This window comes from Balaenoptera ricei, chromosome 18 (genome assembly GCF_028023285.1).
Source record: "Balaenoptera ricei isolate mBalRic1 chromosome 18, mBalRic1.hap2, whole genome shotgun sequence".
Classification (NCBI taxonomy): domain Eukaryota; kingdom Metazoa; phylum Chordata; class Mammalia; order Artiodactyla; family Balaenopteridae; genus Balaenoptera; species Balaenoptera ricei.
The window spans coordinates 12,457,632-12,481,628 of NC_082656.1; the positions used below are offsets into that span (position 1 = coordinate 12,457,632).

Here is a 23,997-nt window from a genome sequence, read left to right on the forward strand (position 1 = left end):
GCTAAGGTCCCCTATGCCTCATGGCCAAAAAACCAAAACATAAAACAGAAGCAATATTGTAACAAAGACTTAAAAAATGATCCACATCAAAAAAAAATCTTTAAAAAAAAAAAAAACTATTCTAAAGATAACAGAGTCAAGATTTTGGAGTTTACCTAATTAATCTGACAGCTTTCAGCTCCTCGGCAGTTGGTAAAGAAGTCAACTTCAGAAAAACCATGTTGAACGTGCTATCATCCACAAGTGCTGCTGCCTTCTTCGCATCACTAATGGTGACGGTGACTTTTGCTAAATTTGAAAAGAATTTCTGTACAATATCAGCCAGGTACTGAACAGTGACATCGCCAACTAATAAGAGGTCTATTTTTGCCTGAAAGAGAAGGAAAAAAGCAGAAGCATCACACAATTAAGGTCTGGGCATAGAGAACATGCCGTCATGTATGAGAAGATAAATAAAGGTTACAAATAGCCAATGACTGACTACTCAGCTATACTGAATGGTCAACTATAAGCATACCTCAAGGGCAGGAACTATTCATCTCATGTCCTTAGAACCTAGGGTAGTGAATGGATCTGAAAGTCATGCTATTTTTTAAAGTTTTGCCTACAAATACTATTCTACTGTGGTTTTCCTACAAGTTTCTTTCTCATCCTATTAACAATAGATAGGATTCTTTCTATAGGCCCAGTTTCCCAATCGCCCATCCTGCTGGAAAACCTGTTTACTAATGAGAGAACCAAGCTGGTGACTCTCCCACATGATTTATTTTGATGAAACACATTCCAGCGAACAGAGAAAGATTTAAATTCCCTGATTCTAAGAAATACTCAAATCAAGTCCTTTCTTTGAATGGAATATACATGCTATTCAAATCCGAACATTAGGAACCGAAGAGGCTCTTTAATTCCATTTGGGGATATTTTCAAGCACATTCGATTAGAAAAAATATAATTTCCATCTTCATCTTTTATTTCTCCATGTTTTATTCTGTACAGATATTAAACACAATCCACTTAAAATGACAAAGAACAGCATTATTGAATATGCCAAACTTCTCTTAGTAGTTTCAAATGCCATATATATGTATGTATGTATGTATGTATGTAAGTTTTGGGGAGCTTCATTCTGATCCATTGATTTATTTGCCTATCCCTGGTTAACAGTACACAGTCTAATTACTAGCTCTTTATGTTTTATATTTGCTAGAGCATATGGTTCCCTCCTTGCTATTTTTCAGTTTGGTTCTTAGATATTTTCCCACAATGTCTCTTCCCACAGAATTTTATCAACAGCTTGTCAGGTTCCATAAGGAACCCTGTTAAAATTTTGATTACAGTTGCATTTATTTTAAAGATTAACTAGGGAATATCATTATGTATTACATCTCCCTATTTAGGAAGTATGACTCAGAGAAATCAGATCTTTTCTTATCTCCTTCAGTTTTATAGTTACCTTCATATAGATTCTGCAAGTGTCTTCACACATTGATTCCTAGATTTTTCAAGATTTCAGAGTCATTGTGAAGGGGATATAGGTTCTCACTACATTTTCTGATTGATTATAGCTGACATAGAGAAAATGTACTGATTTCTGTATAAGGAATTTGCTGAAAGTACTTTTTGGTACTCTCCATTTAGTTCCAGTACTTTTTAGTTGATTCTTCTGAGTTTCCTAGATAGGTAATCATATGGTTTTCAAAAATGACATTTTTGTCCCCGCCTCCAGAATTTATGCTTTTTACTTATTAACCTTAAAGCACTGGCTAGGACATTCAAAACAACGGTAAATAGCAGGAGTGAAGTGGGCATTCTTGTCTTGTTCCTGACTTTAGTGGGAATATTTCAAATGTTTTTACTACATGATAATGAAGGTCAATACCCTTTATCAAGTTAAAGAAGTTTCTTTCTATTTGGAGGCTAAGAATTTTAAATCAGAAATGGGTGTTAAAATTTACCAAATGCTTTTTCTGTATCAACATGATCACATTTTTTTTTCTCCTTTCATCTGTTAGGTAGTGAATTACATTAATAGATTTCCTAATGTCAAGCCATTATTGCATTACTGGGATAAACCCATACTTATTGCAAATAGATTCAGTTCATTCATATTATTTTAGATTTTTGCATCTATGTTCATAAGTAAAACTGGATAAAATTTTGTTTTATTGTACTGACTTATCTGGTTTGGGTGTCAAGGTTATGCCAGCCTTGAAGCAATAGAAAGCTTCAAAATTATTCTACGGTCTTGAATATTTTATAAAACATAAATTATTGGCTTCTTGACGTTTAGGTAAAACTTGTCTGTGAAATCTGAGCCTGAAGTCATTTATAAAGGTAGGTTTTAGACTACCTTTTACAGTTCCTTAATGCTTACTAGTAAAATAAGTGTTCTGCCTTTCTTAAGTGAATTTTATTCACATATATTTTTAAAAATCCACTTCATTTCTTTTCAAATGTGTTAATTTTTAAATTTATATAACATTTATTACTTACGTTGAGTTCATCTTGCTTGCTTTCCAACTAGAGATTAAATTTATTTATTTTATTTATTTATTTTTGGTTGCGTTGGGTCTTCGTTGCTGCGCGCCGGCTTTCTCTAGTAGCGGTGAGCGGGGGTTACTCTTTGCTGCTGTGCGTGGGCTTCTCATTGCGGTGGCTTCTCTTGTTGCAGAGCACGGGCTCTAGGCACGTCGGCTTCAGTAGTTGTGGCTCGCGGGCTCTAGAGCGCAGGCTCAATAGTTGTGGCGCACGGGCTTAGTTGCTCCGCGGCGTGTGGGATCTTCCCGGACCAGGGCTCGAACCCGTGTCCCCTGCATTGGCAGGCGGATTCTTGAACACTGCGCCACCAGGGAAGCCCCAACTAGAGATTAATATATAATTAAATTTTTTTCTATCTTCTTTTTCTGGTAATGCTTTATTAGAGACTGTAGAACTATATGGTCCAATATGTGGTTATTTAAATTTATGTTAATTACAATGAAAGTGTGAAATCAGTTCAGTTACACTAGCCACATTTCAAGTGCTCAATATCCACATATGGCAAGTGACTACCATTTCAGCATAATTATAGTTTCATCACTGCAGAAAGTTCTATCGAATGACGCCGTCATCCAAGTGGCACTTTGTTGTACCCTACGAATTTTGATATATTGTGGTCATGATCATTCATTGCTAGTTTATATAATTTCAGTTTATATTTCCATTTTAACCTAAGAGTTATATTAAGCTCCTATATGAAGATGTTAATTTTCAAGTGGATAGTGTTTTGGTTTTTAAAAATTTTTTTGGCTACTGACTCATTTCTTATTTCAGTGCATTGTCAGCAGTGGATGCACACTATATGACTTCTACTTTTTAGAATTGGTCGATATTTTCTCTGTGACTTAATACACAATTTTTAATGTTCCATGGATACTTGAAAACAATGTGTATTTTCTGTTAGGCATACAGCCTCTACATAGCTTTCTGAATGAACTTGCTCGTTGCTTTCTGATTTTAGGTCTACTTGATCTTTCAGTTTATGAGGTAGATATATAAAACCTGCCCTCTCTAATTACGGTTTGTCAATTTATCGATTTCTCTAACTATAGACTCTATAAATAAACTATGGATTAGGTACATAAAGGTTCATAACAATTATATATATTCATATAAATATATAACAATAATACTTAATATATACTATATAATGATCTACAATGTTTATGTAGTATATATTAACATATAAATATAATTATAGAGAAAAAACTATATATAAAATATATCTTTGTCCTTTTTAATGCTTTTCACCTGAAATTTTATTTTTTTCTGATATACAGCACTTAGTTTTTTATACCTTTATTTTGAGGCTTTCTGTATCATTTTGATTTTGTATGAATTTTTTAAATAAAATATATTTGACTTTTTTAGGTTTTTTCCAATCTGAGATTTCAGTTTTTAATATAAGTAATTGTTTTTAGTAAGTAATTACTTACATTAATGGCACTAGCTAATGAACATTAATTAACTAAGATAATCAATGTAATGTAATTAATTGTGAAACATTCATAACTTAACATGAAATGGTCTTATTCCCTTCATTTGTTATTTCAAGTTTCCCATTTACTGTAATTTTGTTTCGTTTTTCCCACACTTTCTGTTAGGCTGATCAAATTTTCCTTTTTCCCTCCTGCTGCTCCTACAATACTTTGGGAGTTAAACTCCTTATTTATGTTCTTTAAGTGGCATTAGGGCTCACAATTCAGTGCTAGCTTTATAGGCAAAATACTCCTCCAAGTCAAAATCTGTTTGTCTCTGACCTTTGAAGATACTGGGCCATTTTCTTCTCACAACCAGAGTTGCTGATGAAAAGAAAAAGCTGCCTTGTTTTTCTTTTAGTGCTTTTCTCTTATGCTGTGGATTCTGATCATTTCCTAGGATGTGTCTGGAGATGGACCGTACTCAGCCCACTTGGCACTCAGTGGATCTTTGGCTCTGGAAATTTCCTTCTATTATTTCTTTGATTATTTCCTCCTCTGTTGCCTTTGTCTATCCTTGGAAACCTTCTATTAGATGCTGGACATCCTAAATTGATCCTTCAAGTCTCAACTTCTGCAAGACTTTCTTAAGTTTATTGTTCATATCACCAGCTCAGGCTTTAGTCCTTCTAAAGACTTTTACAATTTCAGTTAATTTAACATGAATTGCTCATTTCTAAGACTTTTTTCTCTCTTTTGATAATTTATCATAACCTGCTATTTTTAGGACATGATATCCCCTGTGAACATACAAATTAGAAATTTTAATTTTTTTCTATCCCCTTTATAATCTGCCTCTGGAATAGTTGTCTGGTGATCCTTGGTTATCCAAACATAAATATGACTCAAGGACTCAGCTGACATGTATGAGCAGTTTCCCCTGCAGTTGGGGTGGTCTGTTTCCCCAGTCACTGTTTCTTCTAAACTGTGGGTTTGGTGTGAATGGTAGGGATGATGGAAGAAAGGCTGGAGAGCAAAGTGGCAGGGACCAGCTATTTGTCAAAATATAGGCAGGCTTTACTCTGAAAACCAATCACTTTGGTTTATTTCCCTCCTGGGCAGAGCTGCCTTTCCCTTCACCCTTGTCAATTGTAGACAATTGTATTAGTGTAGTATTAGTATTAGTATTAGTGTAGTGTATTAATAATTACACAAAAAAAAAAAAACCCATAAAAACCAGGATATCCCGGGCTATGAATCACTTGTAAACCTTTCTATTAGAAAAGTTTATTTTCTTTTTCCTTTAGAACCTCCTGCCACTTTTATGCATCTGCGTAAGTGTGTTTGATGTCTATGTAGTCTTGCCATAGATATTTATTAAGCCCCTACAACAGGGCAGATGCTGTGCTGGGAATTCAAGGTGAACAAACAGACAAGCTCTCTGCCCTCATGGGGCTTACATTCCAGGAGTCTTTTTTTTTTCCTGCTGATAAGAAAGATGGCTTTCAGTCCTTGGAACACAGGGAAAACAGTGGATGAGCCTCAGTTCTACCAAAGCTATTACTGATCCTTTTTTAACAGTTTGATGCAGTGAGAAGAGGGCAAAGGCTTTCGAGGTACGCAGAACAGCGTCTGCCGCCTGTTCAGCCACTAACTAGCAGCTCTGAGTAAGATACTTATGCGATCCTCATCTGGGGGGCAATAATACTTACATCACAAGACTGTTATACGGAGTAATGTTTGTACAATGCCCTGTAGGTGGTAGTTATTGCCATGTGTTCTCAGGTAATACCAAACCCGAGCACAGAACCCATCAAATCAACCTGATGGGGAAGGGGAGATGGAGAGAGAGAATTAAAAGGAAAATTTATCTATGTCAGGCAGTGAAAACAGCCCTAAAACCAAACTGCTCTCTGCATTACCTGAGCCATAGGGCTCGGGACACAGGGCCAACTGAGAAGCAAAGGTAAGTTTTGAACAACAGGCATGAGCTGCTAACTTGAGCCCTTTCCTGGATAGCACCTAGCGCTTCTGACCGCATTCCCCTCAGAGGCCCAGTTCCCAAATTCTCCAGAGTTGCTCAGCTAGTTTTGTGGAGAAAAGTCTAGAGCAAGCTTTGAAGGGCAGAACCCAGGTACTGGGGAGAAACTGAGGAGAGGCGGAAAGAGATCTGGAAAGGGATGGGGAAGCCAAGTATCACTCACCGGTCCTTCTGTGCCGGAATCTAAGCTTTTGCAGTGCCTGGCAGCAGGACACAGAGGGGCAGGAGATAAAGCAGCTCTGGAAAGAACAGATTTGCCCTCCTGCCCAAGGCTTCCTTCCCTGCCCCACAAAACCATCACACTAGGAAGTTCCTAATCAGACAAATCGGGACACTGCCCTAGTCCACTATCCCCAAGTAACCCAAATTAACTGAATAGCTTCTAATCAACTTCAATTTGAATATTTATATAGTTAAAAATATCTTGTTGATGGTGTAATATGAGCACAGGTGATGAGAAGGATCCACAGATAAGAATAAAAGGAAAATGAATAGGGCTTCCCTGGTGGCGCAGTGGTTGAGAGTCCACCTGCCAATGCAGGGGACGTGGGTTCGAGCCCTGGTCTGGGAAGATCCCACATGCCGCGGAGCAACTGGGCCCGTGAGCCACAACTACTGAGCCTGCGCGTCTGGAGCCCGTGCTCCGCAACAAGAGAGGCCGCGATAGTGAGAGGCCCGCTCGCCGCAACTAGAGAAAGCCCTCGCACAGAAACGAAGACCCAACAGAGCCAAAAATTAATTAATTAATTAATTAAAAAAAAAAAAAAGGAAAATGAATAAAACGTTCTAGTACATTAGGGTCTGGAAAACTGCCTTTAGTACCTCTAAGATTTTCACCTGTGAGCACCACGACTTGAACCAATGCTAGGCCTCATTTGGTGGAAATTTTTTCCTGTTTGAATTGCTTACTGCACTCTTTTAACAAAAGCAATACATATTCATTGTGGAAGGCTGGAAAATTCAAAACAGTCTAAAGAGAAAATAAAAAGCATCGAAGTCCAGCACTCAGGGATAAACACTACTACACCTTGCTGTAGATCTGTTAAGTGTGGGCAGTTTTTACAATGCGACATCATCGTCACCAGTGCTCTTCATCCACTCTGATTTCTGAGATCAGGGGAAGACGCAGGGCACTCCAGTCTCTGCCATTTTTAAAACACTGGATTTCCATTTGCAATCTGTGGCAGGCTAAACCCTTGATTAGTAACAGCAGGTGCTGAAGTGCTTAAAGCAAATCACTCCTACATTTTAGTGAGCTGTTATTTATGTCACTCTTATCACTGGGAGCAGCACTGACAACTAGCAGCAGCTGCAGGGCTAATGCCCTCACGGGGCAATTGTTGGCCTCCAGTTTCCCCAGGAGTCAAGGGATTTAAGCAGCTCTATCCGGAGAAACTGAGTGAGCTTCTCTCCCAATGCAAACAAAAGGTTCAGTTGGGGCTTCAGACTCTTAAGGGTGGGAAGCCACAGTTATTTATGTACCAGTCGATAATCAGATATTTTATTCAGAGTTCCATTTTGTGCAGCTTTGCCTAATCCTGCACCCCCAAAATACTGTTTTTCCTCTGAGTTTAAATAGGTGCCTCCATTTTTAAATAATTAAGAGAAACCTCTTAAACTCGGTCCACTCCAAGTGGTAGTGATTCCGTTCAGAACGCTTGTTCTTAAGGAGTGAGGAGATTTAAGTATGCAGAACATTCTCAGGGGTAACGAAACTTAAGCAGCACAAAAGGTTTCCCTCTCATATTTATCAAGACGTGAAATACTCAGAAGAAAGCCAACACCAGGTCACCTTGTTTTCTGGGGTCGGTAGGGTTTTGTTTATGCTTCCTTCCTAGTGGGCTGCTAATCACCTTTCATTTTTATCTAAAACAGTCACCAAAATGATTCTGTGCGTCTGCCGAGGGGATGATAAATAAGGTGCGTCCAAAAGAGGCCAGGGGGCCTTTTCACTTCCAGGGAGGGTGGGCAGCTGTGTGAAGAGGGCAGACGCGTCTTTCCGCCAACGGCACGGTCTCTACACACGTCTGCCTGTTTGGGGGTCAGCGCGGAGAGGGCAGTACAAGGACACTCTGGAGGCCACGGCAGTGAGCAAAGCGAAAAAAGGCACCTCGAGCTGTGCAGACAAGAGAGCTGAAGATCAACTTTTCCATATTCAATATGTTGAATAAACTTTCCTACACTCAAACTTAAAAGTGTGAAATCAACTTTCCTATATTCAGGCTGAAGCCAAAGTTGTCGTTCCCGTTTTATCCGGCCACCAGCCCGAATATCTACCCTACGACGTCTTGCTCCCGCGTCGCCCCACCAACGGTCTGGGGCCGGGAAGATGGGTTTGGGTTGGCGAGAGTCAAGAGCTCGAGGGGGTGACTCTGTGACACAGTCCAGTCGCCCTCCCTCCTCGGGCCTCTGCTCCGTCCTCGAGGTGGGCAGGCGCCCGCCGTGGGGCCCCAGGAGCAAGCCGGGACGCCCGGGGAAGCGGCCGGGACTGGCTCGCGCCCCGCAGTGGTCCCCGGGCCGTCCCCAGACGTACTGGCCTGCGCCCGGCGTGGCTGTGCCGCCCGACTGGGTCGCCGCGCCGGCCCGCGCGCGGTTTTAAACGCAGCTGCCTCCCCTTCCTCCTCCTCCGCCTCTTACCATCTCAGGGGTTTGGCCGAGCTCCGGGCCGATAATTGAGTCCGCCATGGCCTGTTGCCCACGTGCGGGTCCTGGGGCAGCCTCGCCACAGGAGGAGCTCGCAGCCAGCCCGTCGCGTCCGCCGCCCGCCGCGCGCCAATGGCTTCGTGCCCGCAGCTGCGGGGCGCCCGCCCCCGGCCCGCCCTTAAAGTGGCCCTGCCGCCCGCCGCTGCTCCGAGGGTCCCGGCCGGACCGGGGTCAGGGGAGGGCTTCCGGGGGTGGGGGTACCCGGGGGACGGGGATGGGCCGCCCCAAGGTGCCCTGCAGGTCCTACGGAGACACCGTCATTGGCGCGCTGCCCACCCAAAGTTCCATTCCACGTGCCCCCGGGACATCACACAGCTCAGGCCTCGGGTGGAACTGCCACTGCCCGCCTTGGGGCGGGTGGTGGGGCGCAAGGGCTTGTCTAAAAGTCTTCAGAGTGTCTTATGGGAACGCTTTCATGTTTAAATATTAGGAACTAGCAAACTGGATTATTTTCTTTTTCCAAGACAAACATATGAGAGGACAGCGAAGGTTGAGGACTGTTATGGTGCTTTCTTTCCAAACTACTAAGAAGCTAAAAATTTTAGAAGCATTTCATGTTGTCCTGTGAGTCAACAAATATTGTCCTCATTTTCTCAAGTGAGAAATCTCCAGGTGGTGGCGGCTATGTAATCCGCTTTGTTCGGCCTTGCTAGACATTTTATTGAGATCCACCGAGTGCCAGGACCTGTAGGGGATCCTTCCTCTTGCCTTTACTACTGTTCCCACTGCTGAAAGTCGGTGGGGGTGAGGGGGTGATGGTATCTTACGGTGTTTTTCACTCTGGATTTGCCTAGACTCTTGACCTTACTTGAACATGTAATACGCACATGCTCCACTTGAACCACCATTTCTGATCTCTGGGCAAGCCTCCTGTTTCCTGAGCAGGTGGCGGTGTGTTCTGATTTAGATCATGACAGCATGCAAAAATATAGTGGTTGTCTACGATTTTCATGGGAAGAAAAGTACAGATAAATTTCTGATGGGATCATTCTGCACTATTTTTGGAAGTAAATGTACACATTTTAATAGATACGAATTTTGGTTCTTGATTGCTTTTCCAACTAATCAGGAACTGAGTGTCTCGCTAACCATCTGTGAAGCAGTTAGTTTGCCCAACAATAACAGCAGAGGTGAAATCATGCCCAGGCATTGGGGTAGGGGTGAATTGAGGCAGCTTTGAGCGCTTCCCCCAGTCTGGTAATCAGTTTTGCTTTGACCTAAAGGTCTAGATTAGCAAGTCTGATGCTAAAAGTGAAAAAGACATTGTGGAAACTGACACAGACTCATTGCTTTTAAATTTGAGTGGACGATGCCCCTAAGCTTATGTGAGAGGAAGTAATCATTCCTGTGTTGGAGGAAGCAGAAAGATAATAAAGCTCTTCAGCATCAAGAGTATAAGATCCAAGCTCCATAAGAACCAGATTAGATATTTGAATAGTTTCCAATCTCTTAAAAGAAAGAAAAAGAAGCTTACTTTGTAAATGAGCAAGCATCTACATCATAAACAATGACTCTCACTGGGGGCAATTTTTGTCTCCCAAGGCACATTTTTTCATTGTCACAACAGGCATCTAGTGGGTAGTGGCCAAGGATGCTGCTAAACATCATACAATGCACGGGACAGCCTCCCAGAACAGAGGATTAGTTATCTGGCCCCAAATGTCATTAGCACTGAGGCTGAGAGGCTCTACTATAAACCTTCTGAATTATAGCATAGAATTATAAACCATTTAATTTCTTTATCACGTTTAACATTCTTGAATCATACTCATTTTTATTATTTGAGACAAATGGGTAGATGGACTCTTTCTGTGGTTCCCTAGAGTAGCAATATGCTACTTATATTCTTGATGGAAAACTGAATACCAAGAATCATAAAATATAACAAGAATAATTCTACATAGAGAAATATATTTTAAAATTTGCATTCAAAATTAACAATTCAAACTGCCTCTTAGAAAATGGTTTTCCAATCACTTAAAATGATTAGCATTCATAGCATATGCATTACATTATTTCCCCCAAAACTAAATTATAATTGTATACTTTTCACAATATGCAAATTACAAATAGATTTGTAAGTAATACAGTACACATGGTCTCTTCAGATGAACTCATGAAGAACCTATGCTTAAAAAGTTTGGAAATTTTTCATCCAGCTATTTTATAGGAACTGTTCTATATAAGCTATGTCCAGTATTGTTGCTTACCTGGCTTGTTCTCAGAATCACAGAAATTTAGAACTCAATAAGAACCTAGAGATTACCTAATTGTCCTTTCCTTTCAAAGATGCTGAGGCCCAAAGAATGTTCTCATAAGTAGGTAGGACTGTAACTACGGAAGTTGAAAGCCAGAGAATTAACTAATTTCAATCATTTTTACTGATAATTTCTTACATTTACTAATGCACTGAACTCACTTGTAAAATGCATATACTTTCAAACACTATGCTTGTAATATTTTTGGAGTATTAAATCCAAGAGCCTACCATAACTTGACTAACCATTAAGTTCCATTATACAATTATAAACAAAGATATTTTCATAATGTTAACTGAGGAAGGTGATTTTTGCTTCCACTTTTGCCATCTTCCCCAATCTCCTTTCAGGCAATTCATCGTAGAATAACCAGAATAATCTTTTAAAATATGTCAGAATATTAACTCCCTTTCTCAAAACCCTCCTGTCAGAAAAAAATCCAAATTATTTTCCATGTCTAACAAGGCTTTATACCATATGACTTCATCAACTTTACCTCTCGCCATTGTTATGACCTTTCATGACCTCTCATCACACTGCCTTCTTCTTCCTAAAATACCAGGTAAGTACAAAGCTAGAATACTTTGCCCTTGTTCTTCCTTCTGCTTGGAATGCTCTTCCCCAGATTTCTCCATTTCATGTAGATTTCTGTTATGTCACTTTCTTGCATACTCCTATCAGAATCTAACCCCTCACTCTCTTTTTCTTTACATCATTTTTCTAATGTTATACAGCATATGTATTTGTTTTTATTTGTCCTTCTCACCTCTCTAGAAGAGAAAATTTGTCTGTATTATCCACTACTACCACCTTGGCCTAGAAAAGTGCCTGGCTCATAGCAGGCACTAAAATATTTGAATGAATGAATGAAAGTCATTTCAGTAGTTGATTGGTGTATGCAGACTTGGGATTCTGGTCTTTCTGCCTCCAAGTCTACATTCTGTCCTTTATTTCATAATGCTACTCATTTCATCATGGAAAGAAAAAGAGAAGGTTTGGAGGAAAGGAAAAAATATTGCAGGCACCAAAATGACAAGCTTGGTATCTCAAAGTTGGAATAGTGTCCATTATGTTGGGGGGGGGCATAGAAAGGATGGAAAAGTCAGTTTTAATCTCATCCCTTCCCGATTTAACGTGTGCAAGGCTCCTCTGCTTATCAAATTAAGTTCTCATTCCTCAGTGTGGCAGCAGGGCCCACATTATCTTGCCCTTATCTGGCTTTCTAGGTTCAGCTTTTAATCAAGTCAACTAGATTGAACTAGATCAAGTCGACAAGATTCCCAGATAGTGTCCTGGCATTCTCCCCAGTGTAAGATTCCCACAACCAGACAGAGTAACCTCTTTCCTGAGACTATAGTGCTGTAGGGATGAATCACCTAAAGCCTGGAGAAGCCCTGAACGACCTTCAAAGGATAAGACAGCATTGGCCAGCTACCCCGTGAGCACAGTTCACTAATTTGGAAACTGCCCCAGATATTTCCTCTGATCCTCCCCAGCTGCTAACTCATTTATCCCTTGGTCTTCTTTGGTTCCGATTTCAACCTAAAAACTTTCCCTGTTATCCCTGTATCAAAGAGGCTAGGACCCCTCCTGTTCACATGCCTCCTTTCTGACTCTGGCTCAGTTCTCCTAAGCTGAACGTTCAGCTCTGGTGACTGCATGGTGTAAGGTTTAGCACACTCACCCCTGAACATGCTCCTTCATCCTGGCTTGGGGTCTCTCCCACACTACCCTCTGACATGCACTTTCCTTTTGTGGTTAATTTGAGAAGACAACAGGAAAATTCCCAAGGCATTTCCAACTCCATCTCACATCTCTGCTTCAACAATTAGAATTCATTTTAAGTAGCGTGATAAGGCAGAGGTTATTTTACTACACCTTGTATCCTAGTAGTCAGGACATAGAGGATGATCATAAAGATCATAAATATATGATTATATATTAAATATATATTAAACATAAATATATGTTTTCCCAGTGAGTTAGGAACCATTGCCCTTAGGCAGTGATGAAGGTCAAAGAATAGTACCAACTTCTAATGATGCCCTGCAGCCGATTACACTAAGACGCGACAGTTTTCTCATCATCCAATACACCAATTCACTTTCAACAACAGGGTTTAGTTCTACTGAATTAAGATGAGGCAGATCTGCCTCATTTTAACCAAAAGTCTTTACTAGGAAATGTGGAGCTAAACCAAAGTGACATCATAACTATGGATGAGGGAGGCTGTGTCACTCAAGGCCCAGAGTGAGGCTAGGCACCGCCACGTTGATTAATTTTCTAGGCATCCTCCCAGGTAACCACACAACAGCACCATTAGAAGCAGCTCCCCTGAAGTCATTGGTTACTACTGCTCTATTGCCTGAGGGATCAGTAGTTACAAAGTCACTCATTCTCCTTTAGCCACAAAGACTGCTGACTTGAAGTCCTGTGGAATTTCTACATCACACACAAGCCAGACACTCTTAAAGGAGAGAAGTCTGTGGTATGTGAAGGTGGGGATGAGGTGAAGGAGAAAAAATGATGTTCACACTTTCCTTGTAAATACTTACACGTATCCTAACATGATTTAAAGTCAGCTGGAGGAATTTTTATTTTTTTATTATGAAAAATTTCATACATATCCAAGAGTACATACATGATAGATGTACAATGTAAAGTATGAGTGTATATGTACCTACCACCCAGCCTAAGACACTATCAATAATTTTGAAATCTTTTTCTCTCCTATTCCCAGTCTCCTTTCTCTTTCAAGGTATAAATATGATTTATCCTTTTCTTTTAACTGCTGAAACCTGAATGGATTGTATTGTGAGAGAGAATAAACCTCTGTGTGAAGCCTCTGAGGTCTGTTGTTTCTTATAGTCATAATGCAGATATTGATAACTTGAATTTAGGTGCTGCATTAACAAAATACTAAAACAAGTGGCATGGTGTTAGCAGGTCTGCAGCGGGAGGCAGGGACACAATGTGACAGTGGAAGCCTGGAAGTCCCTATTATGTCACAGCAGAACAAGTGCTTAATAATAATAATGATGATGATGAAGATGATGTGTGCTTGATGTTACTGGCTGCCTTTGACAAGGCAGAAGAAAAAAATGAGCTTGGGATATAATCAGCCACTTTGCAAGGAAAAGGGAATAGAGAGAGTCTCAGGAAGAATCTAGAAATTTGCGGCATCAAAGAGCATAAGGGGTTGGAAAGGCCAACAACTCTGAGACCCAAAAAGCAAGAGATAAGACCGAGAAGGGTTTTGAGCAACAAGAGGCCACTAAGACAGCCTGTGGCAAAGATCAGATTATGGGTGTTAACTTTATATCCTAACCTATTATTTCAAATAGCTGCAAGGTAGCTGCCATTAGGTAGAGAGAGAGATAGGCCAAAGAAACAAATCATGCTCTAAAATTATCATTATTATACATGGAATTGACTACTATTTTGATGGAGCTATATTATCCAAGAAACCATAAACTTAGACTGAAAAGCTTTTGACTACGTGAACTATGACGCCACCACCCATGGGAACCCAAGTTTGTTCTAACAGAAAATGAGCTCTAAAAGCTGTGCATCTCTAAATGAGGGTCTAACCTCCACTGTCCACTTCAAATATGAACAAGAAGACTGAAATTAAAGAAACTCCCAAGGAGTAGAGTTAGAGGTCATTAATAAAAATGGAGAAGAACATTCCTACCAGGAAGCAGAATCAGAGCCTGGTCAAGGAACCTACCCCATTCGCAGGGAAGAGGGCTTTCACCATGTCTGCCCAACAGGATTCCATAAATGCTTTGGATCAGTGATGCTGTGCATTCTTCCTTTTCTGAGTGAAAGTGAGTAAGGGTATCTTCCCCTCAGACATGGATTGGTACGTTACACGGTTGTTTGGGCCCAGCCTCTATTTGGCTTAGACTGTGCAGCATTTGTACAAGGCTTTAAAGAGCAGTATCCTATCCTAGAAACAAACTGATGAAAGAGCAAGAGATTCTATTTAGTAAAAAAAAAAAAAAAAAAAAGAAAAAATTATTCTAGTTATGTTCAGCAGACTGGAAAATACACTGAGTTAGAATCACTTTAAAAATATCAATTGAAATTCTAGATTCTGACTCACTGATGCAGGCAGGCCAGGGGCCACTGCTGTCAATGAATGGCTGAATTTATCTCTATGTAGTTGCAAAGAAAGATAGCATTATCTACTGAAAACAATATCCAAAGACTTGTAAGCCTTACTAAAAATATTGTTTGATACTATATTAGTGAGCATAGGCTGCTTCAACAAGTAAAATCCAGATCTCAGTAACTTCACACACACACACACACACACACACACACACACTCACTCACACACAAAAAGGATTTACTTTTCACATACACCACGATCAAATGAGGGCTAGCAAGGTAAGAGAAATGGATTTGCTATATGTGATTTTAGTACTTATTTTTATCACATTAAGATATCAGAATTGAAAACAAACTTATGGTTACCAGGGGGTAAGGGCGGAGAGGGATAAACTGGGAGGAGATTGGGATTGACATATACACACTACTATATATAAAATAGATAACTCATAAGGACCTACTGTATAGCACAAGGAACTCTACTCAATACTCTGTAATGACCTATGTGGGAAAAGAATCTAAAAAAGAGTGTATATATGTGTATGTATAACTGATTCACTTTGCTGTACACCTGAAACACAACATTGTAAATCAACTGTACTCCAATAAAAATTTTTAAAAAATAAAGCAAATATACTTTTTTTAAAAAAAGATATCAGAATTGTTTCAAATAAAAGGGTTTTCCAGCCCCCTCCCCTTCCCTATCACATACACATAAAGGTACCTTTGAAATCAATTAGTTCTATCTTCATTCTACAGAGTAGAAACTTAAGACAGGAAAGTTAAGCAAACGTCCCTAAGTTAATTAGCTTGTTAAAACATGTTCCCTTCTGGTACTCCACAAGTCTCTCTCCCTCTCCACCTATCTCTGAATCATCACTTGGAGCCTACCTCATCTTCCCCTGTAGAGCTGGACAGGAAATTTGTGTAACAGAACACATTTTTGGCACTATCAGTAGACTAAAGCCCTCTTTTTGTAGGCTCTCCTATATTTTTAAATCGTTAAAATCGTATTTTATGTGTGACATTGTATTAACATTCTAACATTAAGTCCTCCCACGATCCTATAAACTCTTTTGCAAACATCCATTTAAGTTAAACAAAATATATTAAATGCCTGTCGTATGCTAGGTACTAAACTAGCTGGTGACAAATGATGAGTAAGAGTGTTCATTACATTAAACTGCTGGAGATAAATTACACTGAAGTACTTCAGGATGCAAGAAATACATGAGAAGAAAGAATTTTAGTGTAAGACGGCAAATGCTAACTGCTGCATAATGTTTAACCATGTGGATGAAACACAGTCCACAAGCATTTCCCTATAATTGTGCATTGAGAGAGTACCCCTTTGTGGGTATTATAAATAATACTGATAAAGTGATTGTCCTTGTATGTTTTCTATATGCAGGATTTTTCATTACAATAGATTACCAGAAGTACAAATATTAAGTCAACATATTAACATTAAGGCTATTCAAGAATATAATAAAATTGTCTTCCAAAAGAATTATATGAATTTGTACTCCCACCTGCAGTATATTAGAACTTCTTAACTTCATATCTATTAGCATTGAAAATTATCTTTTTGAAAACCACTGTTTATTTTATAGGTGAAAAATGGTATCTAATTTCAGTTTACATTTAACAAATGGACATTAATACTATTACACCTGATTTTGCTAGTTTTGGCTAGTGGTAAAGCAGTCCAGTTTTGAAAGTCCATATTTACAGCCTATATACACACAGCCTATATGATGCAATCAACATATATTTTAGGAAGTTATTTTTGGCTCTAGTTTCCCTATCTGATAAACAGGCAGGGAATCACAGTATCTTAGCATCAGAAGGGATACTGGCAGTCATTGAATCCAACTTCCACCCACTGCAGGAGTCCTTCTGTAACATCCCTGACAAAGGGACACCTAGCCACTGCCTGAACAATTCCAGTGATGATAATCTCACTGTTGGGTAGTTCTCTGGATGATAATACTCTCTCTGTAACTGAGGTAGAAATACGAAATTGCTTTATAAAGTTAAAAGGATGCTCTATAAATTCAAGATTTTTCTAATTCATAGGTCAGATTAATCTGATGTTAACTTGTTTTGAAAATAGTGCCCTACTGTCAAAATGATATGATCTTGCATTTAAATAGTGCTTTATTATTTTAAAGATACTTTCATACCTCAATCACATTTAGTGATTTTAATAGCAGTTTTTAGTATTCTGGTATGCTTACCTCTTTTTAAATGCCCAAAATCCTAGCATCACTGTTGTCATAATTCTGTTATTCTGGTATTAAAAAAATAAAAAATCTAAATTATTTACATCTTGAAATAACTATAATTCAATTACTCAATTTACTTAAAAAATCACATATAATATGTGGTCTAGACAGGCTCTCACTTGGGCACACAACAAAAAGAAACCAATTATTACAAGAAATAATTCTTAGTCCAGAATAAAGTTTCTGGTCCAGTAGAATATGACTATCAAAGTACTAAAATTGATATAAGTAACTCTGCACTGTAATTTCCAGCTATACATGATAAAACTAATGAAGATGATGAAAACTAGAAACATTTTTTGAAACAAAAACTATATAGCTTTCTATAAATTAGAAAAAAAACCTAATCCTAGTCAAAAGTCAAAAGGTGCTTTATAAATATCTCTACAAGGTTATTAAACAAGAGATGGGATTATTCAAAAGAAGTCAAGGAAATACTGGGAAGTAGCATATAAGCTTCATTGTTCTTTTGACTAGCGTAGTATCTGAAAGAGCTTCTTAGTTGGAAAATTATGCTAATAATATACTCTTGACTCAACAATGGCACTAATGACAATGCATTTTGATGTTTAAGATTATATTTTCTAAGATCAAATAATATTCCATTAAAATTTATCTGCTAGTTTATATTAAAAGGTTACCATATGTTTAACTTTTTTTTATAACAGCTTTATTGAGGTATAAATCACATAACATGCAATTAACCCATGTAAGGTGCTTTCCATGTTTTTGGTTCATTCATGAAGTTGTACAACTATCACCATGATTAATTTTAGAACATTTTCATCACCCCCCAAGAAACGCTATACATATTAGCAGTCATTCTCTATCACCCACCCTTCCCCCGGCCCTGCCAGCCTTCAGCTACTACTATTAACCTACTTTCTGTCCATATGGATTTGTCTACTCTTGACATTTCATATAAATGGAATCATACAATATGTGATCTCTTGTGACTGGCTTCTTTCACTCAGAATAATGTTTTCAAGGTCCATCCATGTTGTAGCATATGTCAGTACTTCATTCCTTTTTACTGCTGAATAATATTCCATTGTTTGGATATACCACAATTTGTTTATCCATTCATCAGTTGATGGACATTTGGGTTGTTTCCACTTTTTAGGTATTATGAATAATGTTGCTATAAACATTTGTGCACACATTTTTATGTGCACATAGGTTTTCATTTCTTAGGGCTGTACACAGAGGAGTGGAATTGCTGGGTCACATGGTAACTCTATGTTTAACCTTTTGAGGAACCAGCAGACTGTTTTCAGAGTGATGGTGCTACTTTACAACCCCACCAGCAGTGTAAGAGGGTTCCAATTTCTCCACATCATCATTATTATTATTATTATTTTTTTGTTTGTTTTCTGTGAGAGTAATTCTTTTTCCTTTTTTTTTAAAATTTAATTAATTAATTTATTTATTTTTGGCTGTGTTGGGTCTTCGTTTCTGTGTGAGGGCTTTCTCTAGTTGCGGCAAGCGGGGGCCACTCCACATTGCGGTGCGCGGGCCTGTCACTGTCGTGGCCTCTCCCGTTGCGGGGCACAGGCTCCAGATAAGCAGGCTCAGTAGTTGTGGCTCACGGGTCTAGTAGCTCCGCGGCATGTGGGATCCTCCCAGACCAGGGCTCGAACCCGTGTCCCCTGCACTGGCAGGCAGATTCTCAACCACTGCGCCACCAGGGAAGCCCCACATCATCATTATTATTCATTAATATCTGTCTTTTTTATTATCATAACATTTGTTTTTATAAATGGTACTTTTTAATATTTTGTAATATATTTAGACATTAAAATTTTTTAAATATATTAAATATTGTTTACTGATATTTTGTTTTATGAATTCTGAACTCTTCAAAAAAACCAAATACTGATATTAATACATATTTCAATATTAAACAAAACAGAGACCCCAAACTATCATTTTTGCACTGATTATTTCAATAAATAATTGCAAGTCCTCATAAAGCTTTACATGACAAATTACCTTCAGAGCTTAGTATTAGGGACAGCTGTTTCTCCACTTGTATATTTCCTTATACAAAAAAATGAGAGCTGTGTAACTCACTCTTTCTTTGTGCTGATTACTAGAAAGCTTAAAGATAGAGCTTTTTCTTAGTTGGGAATCTTGCAAAACTTTAATTTTTATCTTTTATCTTATGAGTCTTGTTTTTATATCTCTATATTTAGTAAAAGGTAACACAATCCTTTTTAGAGAGAAAATAGGGTATAAAGAAGTAAACAAATACATATGTAGTATCTAGTAATTATTTAATAAAATGAGTCATGGTACCTGATATCTATAGTTAGCTTAAGAACGGGGGAGAGGGACTTCCCTGGTGGTGCAGTGGGTAAGACTCCACGCTCCTAATGGAGGGGGCCTGGGTTCGATCCCTGGTTAGGGCACTAGATCCCGTATGCATGCTGCAACCAGGAAGTCCGCATGCTGCAACCAGGAAGTCCACATGCTGCAATTAAAGATCCCGCACACTGCAATGAAGGTCCTGCGTGCTGCAACTAAGACCTGGCGCAGCCAAAATAAATAAATAAATAAATATTAAAAAAAAAAAAAGAACAGGGGAAAATATTTCCAAACAGTTTCCATTTGGAATAATTTATAGGAAGTTACTTTATATTTCGCTGCATTACTTTTTAAAGTCACATAAAAGAATTGTCTATATGAAATGCATGCATTCTTCCTTAAAGAAAAAAAGTGAGTATCTATAAGTAGTTATAGAAATACATTTGGCATCCATTACTGGTGATACTGAATAGAATTTAGGTTTTGGTGCCAGAAACTATACTTACCTCTGAGTGATTTCTGTAAAGTTAAAGTCCAATAATTTCACTTATTAATTTAGGGGAAAAAATCATATGTATCTTCCAGACCTAGGTGACAGTAACAAAACAATCTAAACACAAATAGGAGAATTGAATAAAATTTTTAATACCTTAAAAGAACACTTCTTGTACCCTCATTCTATTTCCACTCTAGACTTGAGTATCATGAACACTTGGCAAAGTTTGGTCCAAAGAGCCATCACTATAAATTAATAAACATCACTAGGCCATCACTATAAATTAATAAACATCATAAAATGACTTAAATTACCATGTGCTAAGTGGCAGGACCTTGCAGTTGAGTAAGTACTGGTTTTCTAGAATAGTAAGAAACTTTAGCAATTGTATAGTTTGCCTCAGTCATTTTACAGATGTGGGAAATGAAGATGAGGTGAAAGAACTTGCCCCAAATGTCCTAAGTTCACAGCAGGGTGGGAACTACCCAAGCTGATTCCTGTTTCCACAATACCATGATAGTTCAAATCAAAGTTTAAAATGCATCTGATTTGCAGCTTTGTTTAAACCTTGAGTTTTAAAGAGCTGAAGATGATATAGCGTAAAATAGCAAAAAGTTTTGATGAACTCACATTTTTAGCTAACAGCCAACTGGAATACAAATAAAATAGCTATGTTACTATCAGAGCAGATCATGGGTATATTATTAAAAACAAGTGTAATGATGTCAACCTTAAGGCTTTCTAGGATATTTTTAAAATCATAAGAATGCTATTAGATGGTATAGGGTCACTTGAGAAAATTACTTTCATACAGACAAAGGAACAAACTTCTGGAAGAAGAGCTACAGAGAAGTTTGATAGCTCTTTCTTATCTATTCCAATCCCTGAAAAGTGTGTGGAACGTTAACTCCACAAGTTGAATATGACAGATGAAAAGAGGGAAGAAATAGTAAACCACCCAGTTCTGGAATCACAGATTGAGTTTTGGAAGATGGTTTGATCTTGAAATCTTTTTTACTGGTCGTCTCATGGCATTCATTGTCTTCTGATTAACTGAATTACATCTTCCCCTGAAATAAAATAAGTGTTAATCGTGACTTTTCAGTCACCGTTGTGTACAACAAAAACATTGTATGTCACGTGGGGAGGACTGTATATTTCACCTAGTTGACCCAGCTCACAGTCCTTCATAAAGAAATTCCCCTACGCAGATTTTCTGCTTACTGTATAATCCTAAACAGCCATATGTTACACCATATCATCTCGTCAAGCTAGAGAGGCAAGTAGCTCAAGAGCAGATAATCCAAAGGCTTGGAAGCAGCCCATGAGGTGGCCTAATGTGGAGAGCTTTGTCCAAAGAGGGATGAGATGGACCATTCTGATACTTGCCTCTGGAAACGTAAATTAAAGCTAGGAAAATACATAGAGAGAGGCCATGAAGTAGAGAAGGGACAAGATGGAGATAAGGATCCATGAGTAAACCAAAGATATGTGACCTAAAATTACAATAAAATTGAAACTATGATATATACCAAGGTCTGTGATATAAAAGTGACATAGAAAGTGAAGATAGCAGTTGGTAATGAGAAGAAAAATGAAGTGGAGGATAAACTAGGGGCCTGTTATACTACAAATAGTAATAACACCATTTTTATAGCTCGTAATCTGTGTCAGGGACAGTTCTAAATTTTATTTATTTATTTATTTATTTATTTATTTATTTACTCCTATCAACTTCACAAAATCCCTATGGTGTAGACATTATCATTAGCCCTGTTAGATAGAAGAAAGAAACAAAGTTATATAGTTAGTAAGTAGATCTGTAATTTGAATTCAGGAAGTCAGAGTTCAAAGTCTGTGCCTTTAATTTCCATTCTATATGGCAAGTCACTAAAGTGATGAACCATGAACATCTGCTAAGGTCTTTAAAGCTTCCCTGAATTCTAATTCTAATATCTGTGGGCCCAGTTATATTGGAATTCCTGTTCTTGGATTTCCATGGGATCACCTTTCCCTTATTGACTTATATATCTTTATAAAGCCAACTTCCCCGTATGCTCATTTGATGTAGTAAGAGCCAGCTTCAATTCCCTGCAAGGTGCTTTAAAAAATATTTTTCTCAGGGAGTGATGTCAGCAAAAATGACGGAATAGAGACCTCCAAAAATTATTTCCTCCATAAAAGCAATGAGAAAATCGGCAAAAATGGTCAGAAGCAACTTTTTCAGAAGTCTAAAAATTAACCAAAGGCTTGCAGCAATCCTGGAGAATTTAATAAACACACACACACACACACACACCTGAAACTCAGCAAGAACACTGAGCTTTGTAATATTTTAACTTGCCCTACCCTGCTATCCTCAGCTCTGTGGTATTGCTGTGAAGAAATTGACAAACTAATCCTAAAATTCATATGGAAAATAAAGGGACTCCGAACAACCAAAACAATCTTGAAAAAGAAGAATAAAGTTGAAGGACTCAGACTCACTGATTTCAAAACTTTCTGAAAAGCTAGAGTCATCAAGACAGCATGGTACTGGCATAAGGACAGACTTATAGATCAATGGAATAGAACTGAGAGTCTAGAAATAAACATATGTTTATGGTTAATTTTTTAAAAGGGTGCCAAGGCAATTCAACTGAGGAAGAATAGTCTTTTCAGCAAATGGTGCTAGGACAACTGAATAGACACATGCAAAAGACTGAAATTGGACCCTTATTTCACACCATATATAAAAATTAACTCAAAATGGATCAAAAAGGAGCTAAAACTATCAAACTCTTGGAAGGAAATCTGTATAAATCCTTATGTTCTTGAATTAGGCAATGATTTCTTAGATACGATACCTAAAGCACAAGCAACCACTAAAGTGATCCTAGGAAGCCAATATCAATTGGACTTCATCATCATCAAAACTTTCGGTCTTCAAAGAACATCATCAAAAAAGAAAAAACCCCAAAAATTGGAGAAATTATTTGCAAATCATATATCTGATAAGGTCTAGTAACCAGAATATATAAAGAACTCTTACAACACAACAAAATTAAGACAAACAACTTATCAATAATTGAAAAATGGGCAAAGGACTTGAACAGATATTTCTCCAAAGATAATACACAAATGGCCAGCAAATGCATGGGCACTAAGTATCTAACGAGGGTCCCTGGAATACAAAACTTTACATGTTGTCACGACTCATTGCTGGAGGAACTAAGTCTGTTCCTATATGACTCCACTGGGGAACTTTTAGACGCTTGTGCCTGGTTTCCTCCAAACTTCACCTCATACACCCTTTTCCTTTGATGATTTTGCTTTGTATCCTTTCGCTGTAATAAATCTTAGCTGCGTGCGCAAATAGATGCTGAGTCCTGTGAGTTGTTCTAGCGAATCACGCACGGGAGGGGTCTTGGGGCCCTCCCAACGCAGAAGTATAGTAGTTTCCAGAGGGAAGTCCTTTTCCAGAATTTACTTTAATGTTTTAACTACACTGTATTTCCACTGATGAAAATGTACAAAGATAATGAATTATAATTTAAAGTATTTATGACTACTCAAGGAAGAATACTGATCAATCTAGCCAAATATCGAACAAAATGTTGCTTTCCCATGAATTTTCACCAAAGAAACTTGCTTTATGGCATGCACCTTGAATGCCTGTATTTGAAAAGGATTCTGATCTATAGCTAATTTATATCTTCATTTACAATTTTTATATCGTTAAGTTATATATGAATATATTCCCTATGTGAGGTAAGGTTATAAAAGACAAGGATTGCCTGAGTAATTCTTCTGTACTTAGTACAGGACCAGGAAAAATCATGTGTAGATATAA

At 38.3% G+C, this 23,997-nt stretch overlaps 1 protein-coding gene across 11 annotated transcripts in view; it reads right to left on the bottom strand.

Moving 5' to 3' along the window:
* Positions 1–23,997, bottom strand: part of SOHLH2 (spermatogenesis and oogenesis specific basic helix-loop-helix 2) — an 85,805-nt gene that overhangs the window by 30,462 nt on the left and 31,346 nt on the right. For 9 of the 11 annotated variants that reach the window (XM_059902554.1, XM_059902553.1, XM_059902548.1 and 6 more), the window contains one exon: positions 156–370. In XM_059902554.1, the coding sequence (XP_059758537.1) occupies positions 156–370 (215 nt within the window). Of the gene's footprint in view, positions 1–155; positions 371–8,634; positions 8,702–14,688; positions 14,797–23,997 lie in introns of those variants that run through there. The other 2 variants (XM_059902551.1, XM_059902552.1) reach the window with 2 other exon arrangements.